General features: G+C 32.0%; 1 protein-coding gene across 2 annotated transcripts; it reads left to right on the forward strand.

Moving 5' to 3' along the window:
* Window positions 1–469: 469 nt before the first annotated feature.
* On the forward strand, window positions 470–21,346 carry SEC6. Of its 2 annotated transcripts, XM_083070286.1 has the most exons (26): window positions 471–696; window positions 809–942; window positions 1,073–1,111; window positions 1,555–1,643; window positions 1,776–1,866; window positions 4,498–4,587; window positions 4,716–4,795; window positions 6,284–6,376; window positions 6,901–6,927; window positions 7,095–7,202; window positions 9,177–9,315; window positions 9,462–9,506; window positions 11,773–11,828; window positions 13,437–13,545; window positions 13,829–13,969; window positions 14,078–14,257; window positions 14,523–14,606; window positions 14,711–14,797; window positions 15,961–16,005; window positions 18,441–18,519; window positions 19,001–19,070; window positions 19,512–19,599; window positions 19,701–19,790; window positions 19,917–20,033; window positions 20,608–20,670; window positions 21,077–21,346. In XM_083070286.1, exons 2-26 carry the CDS (start codon window positions 814–816, stop codon window positions 21,206–21,208), a joined length of 2,271 nt encoding a protein of 756 aa, XP_082926412.1. In that variant the 5' UTR covers window positions 471–696; window positions 809–813; the 3' UTR covers window positions 21,209–21,346. The 2 variants fall into 2 exon arrangements, with proteins under 2 accessions (XP_082926413.1, XP_082926412.1); XM_083070287.1 differs by lacking the exons at window positions 20,608–20,670; window positions 21,077–21,346 and adding an exon at window positions 20,119–20,543 and having other exon boundaries at window positions 470–696.
* Window positions 21,347–21,812: the final 466 nt, after the last annotated feature.

Here is a 21,812-nt window from a genome sequence, read left to right on the forward strand (position 1 = left end):
AAGAAATATAATAGTGTTTTAATTTTTTTTAAAAATATAGCATGCATGAGAATATTTTTGTGAACCTAATTAGTTATTTTAAGACATTTTAATTAAAATCTTAATTAAATACAATATAGTTAATATAATCCACATTAATATAAAGAATTTATGTAATAACTATTATACATATTTATATAGATAACTGAATTAAAATTATATTTTGAATTTAGTTTAATTTGTTATTAAATTTAATTACATGGGTAATTTTTTTTTTCATTCACTTTTTCATATATATAACTAAACAAATGAGTTTATTTTTTTTTCTTCAGTCCTTCGTAATTTCTTACCACTCTAATTTTTTCTATCAATGGAGGTGTGGGAGAAATGGTGTGTTCTAAAAAAAAAAAAAAATTAGTTTTTAGTTTTATTTTAAAATTTCAAAATTTAACCATCGAAAAAATAAAAATGGGTCAAAATAACGTGGTGCATTCTATTTCCAATCCGTAGTCCTTTTTTCTCACTCGCTAACCTGCTGGGTCACTTCGTCGTCACCTCCAATTTCCAATTTCCAATTTCCGTTTCGTTCTTCTCCGTGCTAGCTCGTTCAACCGCTCTCTCTCTCTGCAGAACTTTCTCTTTCTCAAATTCGCACATCGTCAACACCACAATCTCGTGCACGCCAACGCGATCCACGTCCAATTTCCACCAAATCAGGTCCAATTCTTGCTCGATTCGGAAAATCACCTGAGAATTTGTCCTCACAGCTCATAATTCTTCGCGTCCTTCGCGCAGTTTAGCTCATTTTTTTTTCTTCTTTTTTGCGCAGACACGATGATGGCTGAGGATCTCGGCGTGGAGGCGAAGGAGGCAGCGGTTCGCGAGGTCGCGAAGCTGTTGCCTCTTCCGGAGCTTCTTCAGTCGATCTCATCCATCAAAGCGGATTACATTTCGCGCCAACAGGTTTCAGTTCTATTCGATTTCATTCAGTTAATCTTTTGGTTTTTGTTTTATTTTTATTTTTAGTTATAATTATAATATTTGTTGCTTCGTTTGTTTGAATTTGTTATTCATGTAGTGCTTTGCTTTTCAGGCCAATGATGCGCAGCTTAGTACAATGGTTGCTGAGCAGGTGATTTTTTTTCTTTTTAATTGACTGAATATAACTGGTTAGATGAAGGTTATTCCGAAACTTTTCTCCTTTTGGTAGTTGCAAACCGTTGAATTACTTTTTTTTTTCCCCGTACAATGATATACGCCATCTGCATATTAAGTAAGAGCATAAGATTGGTTTTTATAACTCTACTGTTGCCTCTTCCCCCTTGTCAAACCCCAATAAATGTAGACAATTTACAAGCTTACTACTGCCTTACACCTAAACTTAAGGATAGTTTGTACTAAAAGATAATCAGGACTTGGGCAACAGGAATTTAATTCAGACCACAACAGATGCTCTGCATTATGTCTAGCACATTAAACATGTATTGCCTTGCCCATACTGTTGCTTTCGATATTGAATAAACTAAGGCACCAAATCTCATATCTTCACGTGCTTTGCCCAAAATAATACTGCAGGTTGAGCAGTCGCAGGCAGGACTAAAATCACTCTCCTTCTCTGAGAAGACAGTAAATCAACTTCGTGATAACTTTGTCTCCATTGAAAAGTATGTTAGGAATGAGACAGACTGAAACTGTTATCACTTTTTAGAGAGTGGTTGCTTTCTCGTATGTAAACTTGTACTATTGATATTTTTCACTTTGAACTTACTGTGTTTTTCTGATTTTTTGGTGTATAGGTTATGCCAGGAATGCCAAACATTAATTGACAACCATGACCAGATAAAGCTACTTAGCAATGCAAGAAATAACTTAAACACAACTTTGAAGGTGCTTTTCTATCCAAGACTACAAGACTAATTGTCTAGGACTTGTTCTACTGCTTCGTAGTTTAGTGTTGTTATTTAGAACTTTTCCCCTCCCAGTTTTCTACAGCAGTATTGAGTTTGATATCTACAACTATTACAAAATGGGGTTCTCTCGCATTATAGCCTGCATAATCACGGTTAAAGTAGCATATGCAGTTCTGTATTGAGTGTATTCCCTCAAAAATGCTGCCTTCATTGTATCAAACATTTATAATTTAGACCCGCTTGGGCCTTGGGGTGGTGCTGAGTTTCTAGTTTTTTGTTTTCAAATTGTATATTTAAAACAAAACAGTTTTAAGCCTTATGCCAGAAGCATGAAAAATAGTTTCTTGTTTTAAGTTGTAAAAATGTCACTATTACTGGCTATGTCAAGACCCCACATACTATTATTATGAAGGTTATTATTATTATTATTAAAATTATTCTTATTCTTATTAAATGTATTATTATGAAAATTATTATTATTAAAATGTGTATTAATATTATTGAAATTAATATTAGTAGCAGGAAAAAATGCATTCTGTGCTTCTGTGAAAAGCATATATAATAATAATTTTTTATGGCACTTTTTGCTGTTATTTGAGTATATATGGAGCTTTTTTTAACAGTTATTAAGGGTAAAGTAGGTAAGAAAATTGTGTACATGAAATGGGATGATCCCCTTTATTATTACTATAGATATAGATTATTATTGATATTGCTCTTATTTTTTTTTATTCAAATTACTATTGTTATGATTACAATTATTTATTATTAAAATGATTATTATTATGATTAAAATTAATATGATTTAAGTTGCTATTATTATTATTATCATCATTATTATTATTATTGTTCAAATTATTTTTAATATTACGATAATTACCATTATCATAATTAAAATTATTATTCGAACTATTATTGGTACTAATTTACCATTATGGTAATTAAAATTATTATTCCGGAAAAGTAGGCACTCTGTGTCTCTCTGTTTTTTTTAATTAAAAATAAAATTTAATTAAAAAAGAGATGATGAAAATTATATAATAGTAGGTGGTTAATAGAATAGTAGGAGTGTTTTGTGGAGTAGTTATCGGGGTAAAATTTGACACAAAAATATATACACCAAAAACACCTATTCCCTTATATATAGAAGTATGGATTAAGAAATTTGTTGGAAAGTTGCCTTAATTTGGTCATCTCTTGGCTGCCTTAGTTGTGGCCTCTTTTGGGATCAATTAGAGATATATATGGCTGAAATAGTTTATAAAGTTTGGGTAGTTCTCACCTTCCAAACTAATTTTGTAAGGTTAAGTTAGGTTCAAAACCTACATTCTAAGATAGCATCACAAGATTCACAACCTATTCTAGAATTAGATCATTTGTTGGGCCACTTGCCTTTGCCACACCCTAGGCTGGTTGTCTTGGGTGTGAGGGGGAGTATTGGAAAGCTGCCTTAACTGTGGTCACCACTTTCCCTCCTTAGTTGCGGCCTCTTTGTGTGCTTTTGCCTTAATTGTAGTCTCGAGGGTTTAGTCCCACTCTCACATCGATTAGAGATATTACTAAAATAGATCTTAAAAAGCTTAGGTAGTGCTCATCTTACCAACTAATTTTGTGGGGTTGAGTTAAGCCCTAAATCCAAATTCTAAGAAAATTATTATGGAAATAAATATCACTTATTGTTATAATTATTTTTATTTTTAAAGTTAACTTTATCTTTTCATCACTAATGTTCATGCATATTTTGCTTAATAGGAACTTAAAAAAGACATAATTTTGTGAAAGATTGTTGTTGTCATTTGTCAAGAACTACTTAATTTTTTTTTTTTTATAAGATTGGCGGTAACTTTTTAAAACTGAAACTAGAAATTTAAAACTAGAAACCACCACAATCGGTGCCTTACTTATTTTTTCATTATTAGAATGGGATTGATACAACTTGCAGAATATTGGTCGTTTGCCCTGATTTTGAATAAACATGGTTGGAATCTAATTGTGCACACAGGTTTTTAAATAGTGTGCTATAGTGGTCTCCTGTAGCAGAGTAGTTTAGTGTGGTGAATGCAGTGGACCAACTAGCAGGTTGAATAGCAGCCATAACAGGCACTAGCAGTGCTATGTGGTTGATTCTAAAATTCCCTCCGAGTAACGACAGTAGGACTTTCTTGGAAAGATATTTTTTGTATTTTAATTTCTGAAAAGGTATCTATTGATTTAATAATATTGAAAATGATAAAGAAGACTTGGATTAAGAAGATGATGATGATTGAGGATTCCTCCCTTGCAAATTTGTATTTTACTTTTGTTAGTATTTACTTGTATGTTTTAAGACACCTATTGAAATTTTATTTTTAATTATGAATGTCATTAATTTTGAGTAATTTATAACAGTTTTGAGAATTTATATGTAAATAGTACGTATACATTATATAAACTATATAAAAATTTCAAAATAGCGGCTATGCCACTATATGCTATGTCATTATTGAGTTTTTGGGGTTGGCTGCAGCGCTCCACTTTCTGGGATTTAAAACATTGGTTGTACACATGTACTGATATGTTGATATCCTGTCTTTCGAGGTTTTTGGCTGATTTCTTGGTCTTCTTATAGGATGTTGAAGGTATGATGTCTATCTCTGTTGAGGCAGCGGAGGCTCGGGACTCTTTGAGTGATGATAAAGAAATTGTCAACACTTACGAGGTAAGGCTGGTCTTACTTATAGTGTAAAATATTGGTTTTATTATAAACTGTAATAATATTTGTCTGAATGTCAAGTGCATTCAAAACATTATTTTCAATTTTATCTCTAACATTTCTGGCTTTTCCAGAGGTTATCAGCTTTGGATGGAAAGCGAAGGTTTGCATTAGCAGCTGCAGCATCTCACAAGGAAGAGGTTGGAAGGCTAAGGTCTGTGTCTTCTTTAGTGCACTGTCACTTTCATGGGCTGTGACTGTGAGCAAGAATACTGGTGGGGGCTGCCACAGATTTTGGAATGAGAATTTCAATCTGCATAAGCCATTAAGCTCCCATCTTATAATTATGTAATCATCCACTGATATTCTTAGTCAGTGATATGTACATTTAAATTATCCTTTTGGTCATTTCAATCTTGAAATTGATACTTTTAGATCTATCATCCAATTTGTGGATACTTTTATCAGAGATTTTGTTAATAGCTGTTATGAATCTTTGAATTAGTAGTACTGGAATGTTGAGTTTTCTTTTTTAAAAAAGTTGAAATATTTTTTGTAGTAGAGAAAACTGAATCAAGTAAATTAATCATCACATAATAGGATTTATTCAACTTTTTTGAATAAAAGAATAAATAATAGGTGTTTTACTTGTGCCCTGTTATATGCATGATCCAAAATTCCTCCATCAGAAGTTCTCCCTGGCCCTGGTAATGCAGACTTTGTTATTTCTATGGTCAATTGATGATGTTAGAGGGATTTGAGAAATCTGTAGGTGGGATGTCATGCACAATGTTGCATTAAGAAGTTTTAGAAGAGTATTCTACGCCTGGAAATTTTTGTATATTCTATATTAAAAAAGGTAATTTGAAAAGATTATTTTTTAATGTTTTATCCTCTGGGAACTTGGCTCATATTTTTGTACGTTCTGCATTATATTTGTATATGCTTTGCATTGTCAAGTTCGGATAGAGGTATGACACTATCAAAACTACTTGGTTAATAAATTTTAAATCCAAGAAAAATTCCTTCACACTTTGAAATATAATGTGATAAAAATGAACTAACAATGTGAGATTTGCCAACAATTACTCTGTTATTGGTCTGGCACTTTGAACAAATGTTGATAACTCTTGATCAAATGCAACACAATAACTATTAAGAAAAGCTCATGGTCATCAGGAGCATGTGCCATTTGAATAATTGCAAATGCACTCAGTGTTCAGAATTTATTTTTTTCAACTGAAAATTTAGTATATCACCAATAGGTCAAATTTCTGTTCTTTTGTTGCATTAGTTCTCCATCCCACATGCATAAAAGTATCTCCTTGACTGCTACTTGTTCTGCATGTTTCTTTTGTTTTATGCTGGGCTGACAGGGATCATTGATTTGGAAATAGCATTTTACTTGTCGATAAAGTCATTATTATTTATTGGGCCTGTTAATGGCCATTATTTTTCAAATTGGGTGATTTAAGTATTTTTGTGTTACACGAGCTCTTGATAAAATCAAAGATTTAGTACTAGCTTTGTGTTTGTTGAAGATGACATGTCTTGTATACTTTTTGAACTTGAATGTAACTATTTAAAAGATGACCACATAAAGTTATTTGTTTTGCGAAATGTGATTAACTGTTTTGTTTCATCATTTATTTTATAGTTTTAAGGCTGAGTATCTATTTTCCACATCTTGTGTATGTCTCAGAGAATATTTTGAAGATGTAGACCGAACCTGGGAGACCTTTGAGAAAACGCTATGGGCCCACATTTCCAATTTTTATAAACTCTCTAAAGAAAGGTTTGTTCCATGTTTTGAACATAAACATCTCAAATAATTTTGCATGTTGTTTGGATGAAGCTGGTTCATTTACTTCTATCAACTGCTACTTGAGATTTGAAAGTGTTACATTGTCTATTGAGTTTAGGGTTTGCATATTTGAGTCATTTGTTTGTAATTACTTATTTATTGGAATTTTTAGGCTTGGGGATATCAGTCACCTTGTCTACAATCATGAAAGTCAGATTTTGCTTTAATAATATGTTAAAATTAAAACGTAATGTTTATTATATTAAAGAAAATATCACTTTTTTTGAATGTACATGGAATGCTAGAGTAATGTCCACCCTAGTTGTTTGATATACTTTTAAGCATGCATGTTGGAGCAGTGGTGTGTCTGTGCCTGATAAGAAATTCAAAATATAAGAATGAAAATCTGGTGGCTACAGTCTATTCCATTCATTGTTTTGCCAAGTAGATGCTTTGATTGTGGTATGATCTGCAACTCAGTTCTTTAATTATTTTCTTTTTCTTTTTCTTTTCAGCCCACAGACTTTGGTTCGTGCTATACGGTATGTTGTTGATAGACAATTGCAATTCTTTTTTCCAGCCCATTTATTCCCTTCATCTTTTCATTAGATGATAGGTTTGATGATTGGAGATTCTAATCAGCCTTAGGGGAGTTTACTTTTTCTAAAAATAATTTAATCTTATTTTCCCTTTGTTTTTCACATTCTAGGGTTGTTGAAATGCAAGAAATCCTTGATGAACAGATTGCAGAAGAAGCAGCTGAGGCTGAAGGGGATGGTGCAATGGCATCAGTTGCAAATCCTCGTAAGACCAGCATGTATGTTATAATCTTTTGAACTGATTTCCATCATCTTACTCTTGCTTCCATCTTGTTATATGATTTACTTTATAGTTTTACTGCATTACTTTATATACCGCTTTTGGGAAATCCTCTAAACATTTAAGGGATGCATTCAATTTCTTAAATGATGTGTTGTATTTAGCTTTTCTTGTTTCTTTTCTAGGAGAATTTCTTTATCATCCAATGATGCATCTCTTTCTTTCCTTTTGGAAAAGAACTTGGAGACTATTACTATATTAAGATAATAAAAGCATTTTATCCTCTTACTTGGAGACTATACCTTTTTCATATTCAATCCTGCGTAATCTTCAATATATTTTTATTTGGAGTGTATCTGGTATACCCTTGTATTGCTACAAACATGCTCGGGTACAAATGACATTAACAACATACATGACAAAATCTAAAAATTCGTCAACACGATTCAATAAATATACTTCTTACATTCTTTTTTGATAAAAAATAAAAATATTAAATTAATAAAACTTTAAATTTTTGCAATCTTCGATTAAAAATACACATTCTAGCTTAAGAAATAGACACATCAATTTTGTAAAGCAACATTAATTATTGTAGACATAATAAAATGCTATCATTATTTAACTATTGTGGTATCCTACTTTTTTTGGTTCAAAAATTCAAAAAAATAATTGAAAGATGTGGGTGTATCTGAGAATATCTGACCAAGATACATGACCGGCATTGGCTTAACAATCATTTTGGAGTATTGGAGCTTTCCTAGATTTTGATTTGACTCTACATCTAATTCATGGTAAATATTAATTCTGGTCTTAATATCTAGTTACATCCAATTCTCAGATTTGGTCAAAATGACCTTCTAATTTTTCTAAATCCAACTCTTCAATTTCTTTTTTTCTTCTTCCTCCCTCCTCTCTGGTTCTCTTTTTGTTGTTCACTGTCCATGACTCATTTCTTTTTAATTTTTGTTACTGTGTTCTTGTTTGGGTGGTCCTGTGTATTGTTTTGTACAATGTTGTTTTCTTTGCCTCTTCTGTCACGTTTGTCATCATTGAGTCAGGTGAAATTTTCCATAACCGTTTTTCTATTCCATGCATTTGTAGTCCGTCTATGATGTTTGGTTGGTTGCCTACCCCCACCCACCCATATCGCATTATAATGGGTTTTAGCTTTTAGAAATGAATGTTTTATTTTCCTGGTAATTTCAATTCTACCCACACACTAAGACAAATATTTCATTTAAAAAGGAAATTGGTATGTGTTACTTCTTGAGAAGATACTTTTTATTTATTTTTTTGCTCTAAGGTATGAGAAAAATTAACTATTTCTTTTCTTTAATTTCAATTTCTTGATTTGAACAATTTACTTAAATAACTTTTTATTATGAGCACTGTTCTCGATATAAACTATTTGGTAGTTTTATTTAATTTTTATGATTGTGTTTATTAAAGTTTACATTTTTCTATCATTGCTGGCTTTCTGCTGCATCTAGTGCCGTGCAATCCACCATCATACCATGGTGGATGTTTGACCTCTGCCATGAGGCTCCATTTGCCATTGACAGCTGTGCTACTAAGTCACTAACTTGCTTTGTCAATAGTACAATCCATGTGTTACTCAATGCAATGTAACATGAAATTTTGTGAGAAAACTTGTCCAGATTTAATATGGCACAATTTAGTACTTTCAAATTCATTAATGTTCAATAAAAAATATTTCTGTGTTATACCTGCTTGATTTGTCATGAGACTTTTGCTCAGATTTTTATTGTGGATATTTCCCAACACTATCTTCTCTTCTTATGGTCAACCTGGTATGGGAGTAAAAATAGGGTGACAAAGTCATGGATTAGTTTCCCATACATTTTTACTAATGAACTGATCCATAAATTTGTTTACTCCTGTACCAAGCTGATCTTTCAGGAGAATCCCCTGCTCATTACTTAATTCTGTTGACACTGATAAATTACAGAAAATCTACAAGTTCATTGGCTTCTTCAAAAAATTTAACACAGCAAAAGATGAAGGTTCAGGGGAAAGGCTATAAAGATAAATGCTATGAGCATATAAGGAAGACTGTTGAAGGAAGGTTTAACAAGCTTCTAAATGAGGTAAATTGATCTTACTGCTATACATGCTCCCTCTCCTACAAAATTTGCACACACCCATAAGCTCATACATGATACACCCACCTACTGCATTGATAAGAATATGGTATTCTTAATGCAACTCATTGTTAATTTAATTAATGAAACAGCTTGTGTTCGAGGACCTGAAAGCAGCTTTAGAGGAAGCACGGGCGGTATGTTGGACTGAATTTTAAGCTTCTGATTTTTACTCTTTCTCCAACCAAGACTAAATACCTGTTTTACTTTTGTTCTCCTTTCTTCTATCGCATGACAGTTGATTGTTTATTATTATTATTATTATTATTATTATTATTATTACTATTTTATGATTATAGAAGGATCATCATGCATGCCGGTATTTGTATGATTGAGAAACTAAATTGATAATGTCTTGATGCCAATGGAGGTTGTGGTATAGTATATAACTTGATCACTGTTTAGCTATCAGTAGTTGGAACTGAGTGGATCCAGGATCTTGTTCTCAATTTTTTTTTTATATATAGGGATGAATATTGACCATTAGGTCCTACTAGCCATGAATGGTTAAGATTAAAACATGCACATCATGTGATTTTAAGTAACTTTTGATCTTGATTGTTGTGCCAAGATTTGTTCAGTCTCATACTAATGTAATCCTTTAATATAGTTCTAATAAAGCTCGGACAATCTTAACCGTATAAGCTGGTTTTGTGGGATTTAGTTAGGTACTAAACTCAAATTCTTAGAGAAGTAGTACATCAAAAAGTTGAACATCTGTGAATCACAACCAATGAAACTGGTGACAATCAAGATTATGCATTACATTACATATATCTTTAAATCTTGCATTTCATGAAAATATTAAGCACATTGAGATTGATTGCTACTTTGTTTGAGAGCAAATCAAGTATGGAGAGATTGCAACAACATTTTTAAACTCTAGATATTCTAATATTTTTAAACTCATGCAGAAACTTTCAGTTTGGCCATTTAGATCCCTGGCCTGGGTCAACAATATATTTGGCAAGCCTGGCATATTTGATACTGATACATATACATCTACTTGAAAAGTATTAGAATATCTAATATATTTATGATAGGATATCGTGTATACATGGTAGAATCAATTAGGAGCAGCGAATTAAGAATAATTTAAAACAATCAATAAATGCTCATATTTGGATTAAGATTGAGTTGGGGTATTTGATTGACTTGTCTAACTAACTTTTAGCTTAGTCATTGTACAATTGGGGGTTGACACTTGGCTGAACCTGTAAAGAAATCTTCTGGAAGGACATTATATCAGTTTGCCAAAATGTAATGACCATTCCTTGTGAAACCATGTTGTTTTCTGGTTATACAAATACAAATTGGCATTTCACGAAATTTATGTTTTAATCTGATATGAAGGGGAAAAGATTTCCATATCCCATTTTAAATTTTAAATGCTGTATCTTCTCCATAATCCTTTTAATGCAGTTAGTCATGCTAATGCAATGTTAGAATCTTGTTTAACTAATTATGTTCATATTTGTATAAGATGATGTTATTTTGCTGAAAATTATGTAATATCGTTTTAACTCTTATTGGGGAAGTTAATAGGAGAAAGCTTCTACAAATTAGTTTGGACCTAAGCTAATTTTAGCTCATGGAAAAACTTGTTTCATTTTTCCTTCCAATTTTTTTCTCCTAAAAGTACTTCTAGAGAAGTTTACCCAAGCAAACTCATAGTAATTGTATCCTTAACTTATTCAAAATATGTTAAATACTTTTTAGCCCTATAGTTTTACTTTATCTTATAGTTTTTATAGTTTAAAATAAACATTTTTAGTCTCTACGCTTATTTTTTTTTCAATCCTTTTTAGTCCTTATAGTTTAAGATAGATTTTTTTTAGTTCCTATACTTACAGTTTTCTAATCTTTTAGTGCTTATCATTATTATTTTTTTTTTTTGTAAAGTTGTCTGTTTTGTATTAATATGGTAGATGTCTTCAATTTTATGAGGGTAAATAATGGTGTCTCAACTCTCAACAATGAGTGACATAGGTGAGGGTATAAAAGAGATACAAAGCGTCATGAGATTTAATTTAGAGTAATTCCAGTCAAATAAATTTGACATTAAACACACAAAGTTGAGTTAATACTTCTATCACTTCAACACGAAAGAGATAACGTTACAAACAAAATTAACGACAGAGACTAAAAAGATTAAAAAATTGCAAGTATAGGGACTACAAAGATCTATCTTAAACTATAGGGACTAAAAAAGATTGAAAAAGATAAATATAGGGACTAATATTTATTTTAAACTATAAGAACCAAAAGGTAAAATAAGTGAAACTATAGGGATTAAAAAATATTTTAACCTTCAAAATATCATATGATTTCCAGCTTCCTGTACTTGAGATCCATTTTTATTCCCTATTACTGATGGAACCTTGTTTCTTTTGTGGCATATAGATTGGTGAAGAGCTTGGAGATGTCTATGACTACGTTGCTCCCTGCTTTCCTCCAAGGTTTGCTCTATATCGAATATTCTACCTTTTCAATATTCACAGCTTTTGGATTGGCTTTCTGCTAATGAATAATCTCATTATAAGATTTTGATGTGCTTTGTTCTATAAATTCTCCTTGTTTGGGAATGGTGTGTGCTTTCACAGTTTTTTAAATTAAATATTCTAGTTGGCTTAATGAAATACAAGAGTATTTTGAAGATAGAGTGAGGGAAAGGAAAAATAGAAAATATGTGAGACATGGAGAACAGTTGAAATGAGAGGATTTTGTATTAATTGTACTTTTTGTACATTCACTGACCTCCCTTTTATAGGGTAAATGACTATGCTTAAAAAAGAGAAATAAGTAACAATAATAAGGAAATAGGGAAACAAATATCTAAAGATATTCAGAAATATTTTTGGCCTCCTAAATGTCTGTTATATTTACAAGACTCCCCCTCAAGTTGGTAAATGAATATCAATCATTCCCAACTTGCCAATAAGTTGAAGACATCTGCCACTTGAACTTCTATAAGTATATGTGTTGTAACCATAAGGCCATCATCCAATTTCTCTATGATGAAGTGCCTATCAATTCCTATGTGCTTCATTCTGTTGTGCTGGACTGTTTTATGATAAATGCTGATAGTCAAATTGTTATCACAAAAAAAATTCATGAGACCTCCATATTTAACTTTGAGCTCATCAAAACTAATCTTCATCCATAATTCTTCATACATGCCATGTGCCATAAATCAAAACTCAACTTTTGCACTAGACCGAACAATTAAATTCTGCTTCTTGCTCCTGCATGCTACTAGATTCCCACCAAGAAACATGCAAATGCAATAACCAAAAGTGGATATTAGTTGGACATATTTGCTTTAGGAAATAAAGATGCCCTTTCTAGAATAGGCAACCTCTATTCCTGGGAAATTAGTTGGAGCATATCTCTCACTTGCAAAGCTTGTTATAAAATATATTCAACCTGAGAACCTTGAAGAGATTTAATGAACATATCAGCCGACTAATTGCTGGAATTGACAAAGTTGATTGTGATTTCTCCATAAAGCACCTTTTCTTTTAACAAAATGACAATCAAGCTTTATCTGTTTGGTCCTTTCATAGAAGACTGCATATCCCAGCTCCAGACCAAACTGCAGATATCTTCACCAAGCCAATCTCAGATTTCTGAATTTGCAAAATAAGCTTAGAGTCGTTGACAGATGCTCACTCTGTCAACCAACCTAGATTTGAGGGGGGAATAGAGATACAGTTGAATTTACATTGCAGTGTGTATTTCATTTGCATTTGTTCTATTGAAATAGTTACTATGTTATAAATTAGTTACTCTGACGGCTGCATTGAGTCATCTTGTCAGCTATATATATATATATATATATATATATATATATGGTTCTCTCATATTCTAATCTCTTAATATTCATAATTTATCTCTTTTCACCTTCAAGGCTCTCTCTCTCTCTCTGCTTCTTTAATTTTATTACTATGTTTGAGCCTATCTGAGTAAAACTACACATTTCACTTAATCTACGGAAGCATTCATTGATATATGGTTTCTTTATGTACATGTTTTATTTGTTCTGATTCATTTTTTAATTCTGGCAGATATGAAATATTCCAACTAATGGTAAATCTGTACACTGAGAGGTTTATTCAGATGCTCAGATTGCTTAGCGACAGGGCGAATGAATTAACAAATATTGAGATATTGAAGGTATTTCACAGGAGTTGCTATTGATGTATCACATGTTGTCACATAATTAGAATGTTATATTCTTCCTAGATAGCATATGGGAAACTAAGTTACTAGAATACTAGCTTTCCCATTCATCTGTATCGCAGACTATGTTGTGATGTGATATTAACATAAAATGGAACAAAAAAGTGATTAACAGACAAACAATGGAATTTAGCAACCTTTTTTTTTTTTTTTTTTTTTCTTGTTATGTTCTATGGGTAAAAAACACACTTATGCTTATGTTTTTTCTACGAAGTAGGTAACTGGTTGGGTGGTTGAATACCAAGATAATCTGATTGGGCTTGGAGTTGATGAGTCTTTAGCCCAAGTGTGCTCTGAGAGCGGTGCAATGGATCCTCTTATGAACTCTTATGTTGAGAGAATGCAAGCTACAACTAGGGTAATCCTCACTATCTGCTTATTTATTTAGCTTTAGTAATCTATGATATTTCTTTAGTGACTTCATTATCATACATTATACTAAGCTTTATTCTTAAGTGTTTTCTAGAAATGGTACTTGAATATTTTGGAGGCTGATAGAACACAGCCCCCAAAGAAAACTGAAGACGGGAAGCTATATACCCCAGCCGCTGTTGATCTGTTCAGGATACTTGGTGAGCAAGTACAAATTGTTCGGGATAATAGCACTGATCTCATGTTATACAGAATTGCCTTGGCAACGATTCAGGTAATATCAGATAAGATGTAGATGTAGTGTAACTGATGCTTATTATAAATTTATATTTTAAATAGCTAAACTCTAGGCAAATAAGGTATACTGGACAGAACATCGAAAATAATTTGAGTGCAACAATCAACAATGTGTTCAAGTTTCATCATTGTTGCGAGGATTTCACCAGAAATTCGTAAAGAGCTCGTCATAGCATAATGTGTAGTGCTTACTTCTTATATGAGTAGCTTTGTATCCAAGGTTATACTATGTGTTTTTGCAGGTGATGATTGATTTTCAAGCAGCTGAAAAGAAGAGACTTGAAGAACCAGCTTCTGAAATTGGTCTTGAACCTTTATGTGCTATGGTAGTGTAATTTGTTTTCAAGTTTTGGCTTATTATTTCAACATGTAGGATTGCTTTCAGCTGGTACTTCTGTTGACATGAAATTCAATGTAACCTTGTATTCAGATTAACAACAATTTGCGCTGCTATGACCTTGCAATGGAATTAAGTACTAGCACCATTGAAGCCCTTCCACAGAACTATGCTGAGCAGGTTTGAACCTTTGGTTTTGTTGTTTTTTACTAAATTGATTAACTTGATAACTGTTTCTTTATTGAGATAGTCTTTGGGAACTGATTCTTTAGATTTTTGTTTGGAAACATAATATATATTCATTCTTGATGCATGTTTTGAAAGATGAAAAAACATGTGCTTTGTTTTCTTATCAGTGTGTTCCTCTCTAAAAGAAACACCACACTGAATTTTTAACAAAAGTTTTGAGCAAAAATATGAACTTCTCAAGAGTTGGCTCTTGGCTCTGTAGTTTAGGATTCTGTATGTTTTGTGCCAATGCTCCCTTGGATGCAGATGTATGATGTGTTAGTGACTACCCAATATTTGCAGCCTCTCTCTGTGGCAACCAAATCATTATTAACCAAAATAGTATTGGGTCCTTTTGAAACCATTTGAAAGAAAAACAAACTACATTAATTCAGAATTATAACTGTCTACTAACTGGTTTATGCGGAACTTCCTATCAATGGCTCTCTTTACAGAAACCTCTTGTTCACAAGACTGAAATTAGGAAACTGTACCTTCCAGATCAACATTTGAATTTGGTTCAATTACCTAGTTCCATAAAGTTGTCTCAAAGGGAAAGCAACAGTCATTTAGCTACCAATACTATGCTTTGGAATTTGGACCTGACTTTTCCCAGATTCAGACCTCCCCCAAGTCCCAACCCAACTAACAAAATTATCTCCTCATTGCTTGCACACACACCAGACCAAAGCAAGTTTTTCAGAAGACGAACAGGTCTTAGTAAGACTAATCTGACAACCTTGAGTAAAAGGCATTCTTCCAGTTGTGGTCTTTGAAGAAGTCAAAAACTACTAAATTCCAACAATCATTCCAAAAGTCAAAAACTATTAAACTCCAACATGATAAGTTGGGGGCGATTGCAATATTTCACTATCAATTGCTGATGCATATGCATCCACATTCAAAACCAGCCAAACCGCTATTGCAATATATAATTTGATGGATTCATGATCAAAAGCAAATTCTTTTGCTTAATGATTTGAATGCACCATTGTGCTGTACAAATTCCTTCCAGTATTGATCTATGTGCTAACTTGGGGGACTGATTAGAAATTATGAACAATTACCAAATCATTTTCTTGACTTTATGTATTTGTGTTTCTGTTTCACTGCAGGTTAATTTTGAAGATACCTGTAAGGGTTTTCTTGAGGTTGCTAAGGTATGAAAGTGTGTACAATTTTTTTATTTTATTTTATTTTAATAATTTTCTGGTGTTTGTGTTATTTTTGTAAAGAAATTATTGAGCACATGATACATTTAATTGACATTCATCTTCTCCAACTTCTACAAGCATTACTTTTTGATGGAATTTTCTGAAATTAACACTTGAAACTTGAAAGAGAAGGAACTCTTATATATTTAGTATGATTTTAATACAGGTTCTAATCTCTCTTTTACACAGTAAACAGCTAAGCCTATTAAGGGAAATAGGGAAACTATGAAAAAAGAGGAAAGTATGAAACATAAATATCAAAGATTAACAAACAAAGAGACTTTTTACCTATCCTAAATATCAATGATATTTACAACATTATCTTTACAACCTATACTTGTATGTATCAGTTTTGTCAGTTTTTTATTTTATTTTATTTTTTTTATTCATGAGAGCTCATAATTATAGATGGAATTCAGTTATGGCACATTTTCTGTGAAATTTAAATTGGTTTCAACCAAGGTTTAAAATTGCAGTAACGATGACTCCAAAAACCTTGACATTGCAGCTGAAATTTTGGTGGTAAATTGTTTTTAGTGTGTTTGAATGGAGAATTTAAATGGAGTAATTCATTTTTTTTTTTGAAGAATTTCAAATGCCTTGCGATGAAATAATTTACAAAGAATTTGAAATCTAAGCATTTGTGAAATTCTTTAAAATAGTAGAGCTTGAAATTCTTCCAAATAAGTAAGAATTTGAAATTCTTCATAGTTTTTTTCTTCTTATCTCATCTATATATCTTTTGTATCTTTCTCTCCTATCCTTAATTATTGAATATTTAAAAATATTTTTTAAATTATTAAATATTGTCTAATATTAATTTTTAAAACTATTAATTATTTAAGAATTAGCTAATATTTATTTTTATAAAATTTAATGTTAAAATCATGTGTGTATATATATATATAATCAATTTTACCCATGGTGGAAATCAAATTAATATATCCAAACTAAAAATTTAAAATTTAAGAAATTTGAATTAATTTATTCAAACAAAATATTTAAAGAATGATGGAAATTTAATTATTGAAATCAAAATAATTCAAGTTTCAAGAATTTCAAATTTCTCATCCAAACACATCATGATTTCAACCCAATTGTGAAATTTTAATTTAATTTCCCTGATATGTTTATAGTGGATCCTTAATCACTTACATAATTGATCTTCAGTTTATTAAATCTCAGTCATTTATGGTTGTATTAAAAATTATTTATGATAAAGCGTTTGCATTATGAAGAAGAGAAGAAATTATAGAAAGTTTGGAGGATAAAGAATCTTCCTTGATAGTTGACTTTAGGGCAAAACTCAGGACAACGGAAAAAAAAAAAAAAAAAAAAATCAACTGAGCAAAATGCTCATTCCCTCGTATATGTTAGGGAAATTCCCTTAAGGGGCTGTAAATCATGTTACCCATGAAGGGTGTTGTAAAGCTTGCAAATGGGTACCTATGAAGGGGGTGTTGTAAAGCTTCCAAATCATGTTAACCAATTTTCTATCATCCTTTGCTCAATGGGTGTTGTAAAGCTTCCTTAATTGCAATCACCCCTAGCTTGAAAGTGTCTCAGAAATGACTACCTATGAAGGGGTTGACCAAAAAAGCTAAGTGAAGCATCATAATGTGGAGCCACTAGGACATCAATTCTTAGTTGGTTGAGATCTTACATCAGCTAGAGATATGAACAATGTAGTCCATATAAGGCTAGGTCAGTCCTCAACTTTCAAACCCAATTTGTAGGGTTGAGTTAGGCTTTAAGCTCAAAATTTAAGATGGTATCAAAGCTATAACTAGATTTGTTGTTAGGCCACCTGTATTGCCACACTCTAGGCTCGTAGTCCCGGGTGTGAGGGAGTGTCTTGGAAAGTTGATTTAATTACACTCAGTCCAAGCCTACAAGTGTTTGGGAAAGGGCTATTTTTCATAGAGTTGGCCAAAAATGTTTAGTGAAGTGTCATAGTATGGAGCCACTAGGACATTGGTTCTTGGTGGGTTGAGATCTCACATTGACAAGTGATATAGCTAATATGGTCCCTATAAGGCTTGGGTAGACCCACCTTATAAATTGGTTTTGTAGAATTGAGTAAGACCAAAATGTAAGAATATATATCTCACCAATATCTTCTCATAGATGATCATGACTCACTGTGAAAAGAAAAAGAATCTGAATTTGTAATGTAAATACTTCAAAGATCTATGGAGCTGGATAAAAAAGCCTTTTCCTCATGTTCATAGGTCAATTCACTCACAAGCATAAGTGTATTTTTTGTTTATAAATTTTACACATCAGATTTCATTCTTCTGCTAGTTTGAACTGCATATTTTCTTAAAATTAGACATGTTTACTGCAATCACCATTTTGATGAATTTTCTTCTTGGTGATAGGAAGCCGTACATCAAACTGTTAGTGTTATATTTGAAGATCCTGGCGTCCAGGAGTTGCTGGTCAAGCTATACCAGAAAGGTGAAATAATTTGCATCATCACCTTGCTGGGTTTGTCTGGGTTTATGCTGATAAATTTTACGAGGGCTTTGTTTTGGTTAGATTTGTAGAGGGATGGGGTGTTTCTGTTAGCAGTATACCTGATTTTTTGAACTCTACTCTTCTGCTGCAATAAATCCATCTACTTATATAGGAATTGCCTTGTCCTTAACTTAATAGGCTGCAAACTATTGTGAAGAGTTTGAAGTTTGTCTGATAATACCAGTTTACAGTTCTTGTACTTGAAAATTGCTAATTAATTGGGTATTTCATATTTGGATGAATGTGTACGAATATATCCAACATTGTCCTGTACAATTGCTAAACTTCATTGTATTGACAAGAAATTTACTACAGTTCCTTTTATATCTAATCAATTGAATGCTTTTGCTCTATTTAAATTTAATGCAAATTGGGTATTCAATTATTATTTATTTATTTTTATTTTTATTGCATTTATCAGAATGGAGTGAGGGGCAGGTTACTGAGTACTTGGTTGCAACATTTGGTGATTATTTTGGTGATGTAAAGATGTGAGTATATTTTCTTGTCTCAGTAATTTGACTTTGTTTATTTCTCCTTATGTGCTATGCCATACTACTGTCAGCTATCTCAAGTATCTGTGTAGAAACTGGTAATTCTGAAAGGTTATTTGGTGAAGTAAGGATCCATATACAGGTTTTTATGAAATGTTGAAATTTTAGGATTTTGCAGGGTTGTCAAACTCGTTGAACTTGTATTTATGCATGTAACATAAGGACAAATAATGATTAAATCATAATTACAACTAGAACTGTCAAGTGGGTCAGGCCAGCCCAGCCTGACTTGGCGTAGCCCACTAAAAAATTTGCTTTCTGTGTATAACATTTGAAGTTTGTTGATGAAGTTGCTAGTGTGAATGGCTTCTATTGCATTTATTTGTTAAATATTTAATTTGTTGAGAACTAATAGTTTCAACTACCCAACAATTAAAGGTACATTGAAGAAAGATCTTTTAGGAGATTTGTTGAAGCCTGCCTGGAAGAAACAGTGATTGTTTATGTTGATCATCTTTTAACACAGGTTCTAATATCAATAAAACAATTGTTGGTTCTTTTTATGTACTGAAGTTGTACATATTTTCTTCTAACAGCTTTGTATTATTTGACTTAATATAATTGCAGAAAAATTACATTAAAGAAGAAACTATTGAACGGATGAGGCTAGATGAGGAGGTTATCATGGACTTCTTTAGGGAGCATATCAGTGTTTCTGTAAGTTTCCTTTTAGACATTTTTTACTGTTGCTCTTTAACATGAATATTGTGCCAGTTCCAAATCTGTTAATCTTGGCATACTGAACCCAAGTTTCTTACTCTAATTTCCTTCATGTTGGATTAGAAAGTTGAAAACAGAGTGAGTGTGCTTAGCGACTTGAGGGAACTTGCGTCGGCAGAGAGCCTGGATACGTTTACACTCATCTATACAAATATACTTGAACATCAACCTGACTGCCCGGTAAAATTATGCTCTATATGATTTCAGTTTTTGCATTCACAAATGGAAGTATGTGTTCTTTACGCAGTTGAACTATTTTTTGCAGTGGGTTTAAAGTAATTATGTCGTTTATCTTTTGGTTAGAAAATTAGCTTTGAAGGTGGCATTTGGTAAGCATAAACTTTTTTCATCTTAGGAAATCATGTTTCTTGGGAATCATATTTCCTGAGAAACATGTTTGCTGAGAATGTCATAAATATGTTTGGTATGTCTAAAATATTCATGGGAAATGGGAATGAGAAACATAATTATAAATAAAATAAAATAAAATCCCATGTCATGGAAAAGTTTTAATGGGAAACTTAATTAAAAAACGATTTATGGGAAAGTTAGATTATTGTGAATGATTTTTAAAATTCTCATTCCAAACATGGGAATTTAACATTTCCAACTTAGGATTCTTAAAAAACGTAGAAGAATCTTACTACCAAACAACCCCAAAAAGCTTTATATGATTCAAAATTTTAAAGCTAGTGAAGATTTCTACATGGAGTTATCCTGGTGGATTAATTTATGTTTTTATCTGCTGTTGTAGCCTGAAGTTGTCGAGAAACTTGTTGGTCTTCGAGAAGGAATTCCTCGGAAGGATGCCAAAGAGGTAAATAAAATTCAGTGTTTATTTTATTTAACTCAAGAAATATCTTCGAAGATAAGAATATAAATAGAGCATTTATTTGGTTTTTTCAATTGTCTTGTTTGTAAATGTTCTGTTTCTAGTTCATGAAAACTTCTTAATTGAAGATTTCCCCCAACCTATATTAACAATTTAACATGGTTTATACTTTATACTTTAATGTATCTATTTTTGAAAGATAGTATAAATTTAATGACAACATACTGGACTCAATTTATATGGGCATCATTACGGGGGAACTGGTGGACCCCTACTACTATGGAGAGGGCATAACATATATAAATCAATGTTGTTCATTAACTAAAATTATTTGCTGGAGCCTGAAGAAATTATTGATTTTGTAATTGACAATGTTATTTTTGTTATTAAGGTTATTCAAGAGTGCAAAGAGATATACGAGAATTCACTTGTTGATGGAAGACCTCCAAAGGTAGGTTTTGTTTTCCGACGGGTGAAGTGCTTAACAGCATCTAAGGGGGGCATTTGGCGTAAACTCACTTGAAGCACGATTCCATTCAGTGATTCATCTAGCTCGTTTTGCCGGTTAAATTATTTGTTTCTTGTGCATAAATCTAAATGTTATGCTGTCAATAGACAATTTTTGTAAAATTCATTTATATAAGACGTATAGTTCATGATATCCTTGCCGTTTATTTCAGCTAGCGTTCTGACATTTTCAAGATTTCCTCTCGGTGGTTTTATTCAAAACTACATAGGGTCTGAATGTATTCCTGGATCACTTTAGTTTTTTTTTTTTTTTTTTTTTTTTTTTTAAGAACAAACTTAACTCCCCATTTATAATATTTTGAGCAATATAATGGAGGATGTAACTAAAATCTTTAAGACTAGCTTGAAATTCAATTACCCTCACCAAATTGTGAGCCACTGAATTTGTTTGTTTAGGCATATGACTAATGTCATAGTTTTCTAAATTTTGCAAGAGTGATATGCGCTTATGATATAACTATTATAATAGGGGATGTCACTAAATTTGGTAGCGTCGCAATGGTTACTTACAAATTTATACTCTACTACCCTAAGGCAATCTAACTCGAAAGTGACATTTCCAATGACTTGATCCCTCCCTCAGCTTATTGCTTCCAGTA

This window comes from Cajanus cajan, chromosome 3 (genome assembly GCF_000230855.2).
Source record: "Cajanus cajan strain Asha chromosome 3, NIPB_CcT2T_4, whole genome shotgun sequence".
In the NCBI taxonomy this organism is placed as follows: domain Eukaryota; kingdom Viridiplantae; phylum Streptophyta; class Magnoliopsida; order Fabales; family Fabaceae; genus Cajanus; species Cajanus cajan.

What these genes read in the sequence shown, in the direction of transcription:
- SEC6 (XM_083070286.1), top strand. Translation starts at nt 814, where the DNA reads ATGATGGCTGAGGATCTCGGCGTGGAGGCGAAGGAGGCAGCGGTTCGC. An exon ending in TATAAACTCTCTAAAGAAAG is followed by an intron (nt 6,377 to 6,900) that starts GTTTGTTCCATG and finishes TTTTCTTTTCAG; the next exon opens with CCCACAGACTTTGGTTCGTG. An exon ending in GGTCAAGCTATACCAGAAAG is followed by an intron (nt 18,520 to 19,000) that starts GTGAAATAATTT and finishes TGCATTTATCAG; the next exon opens with AATGGAGTGAGGGGCAGGTT.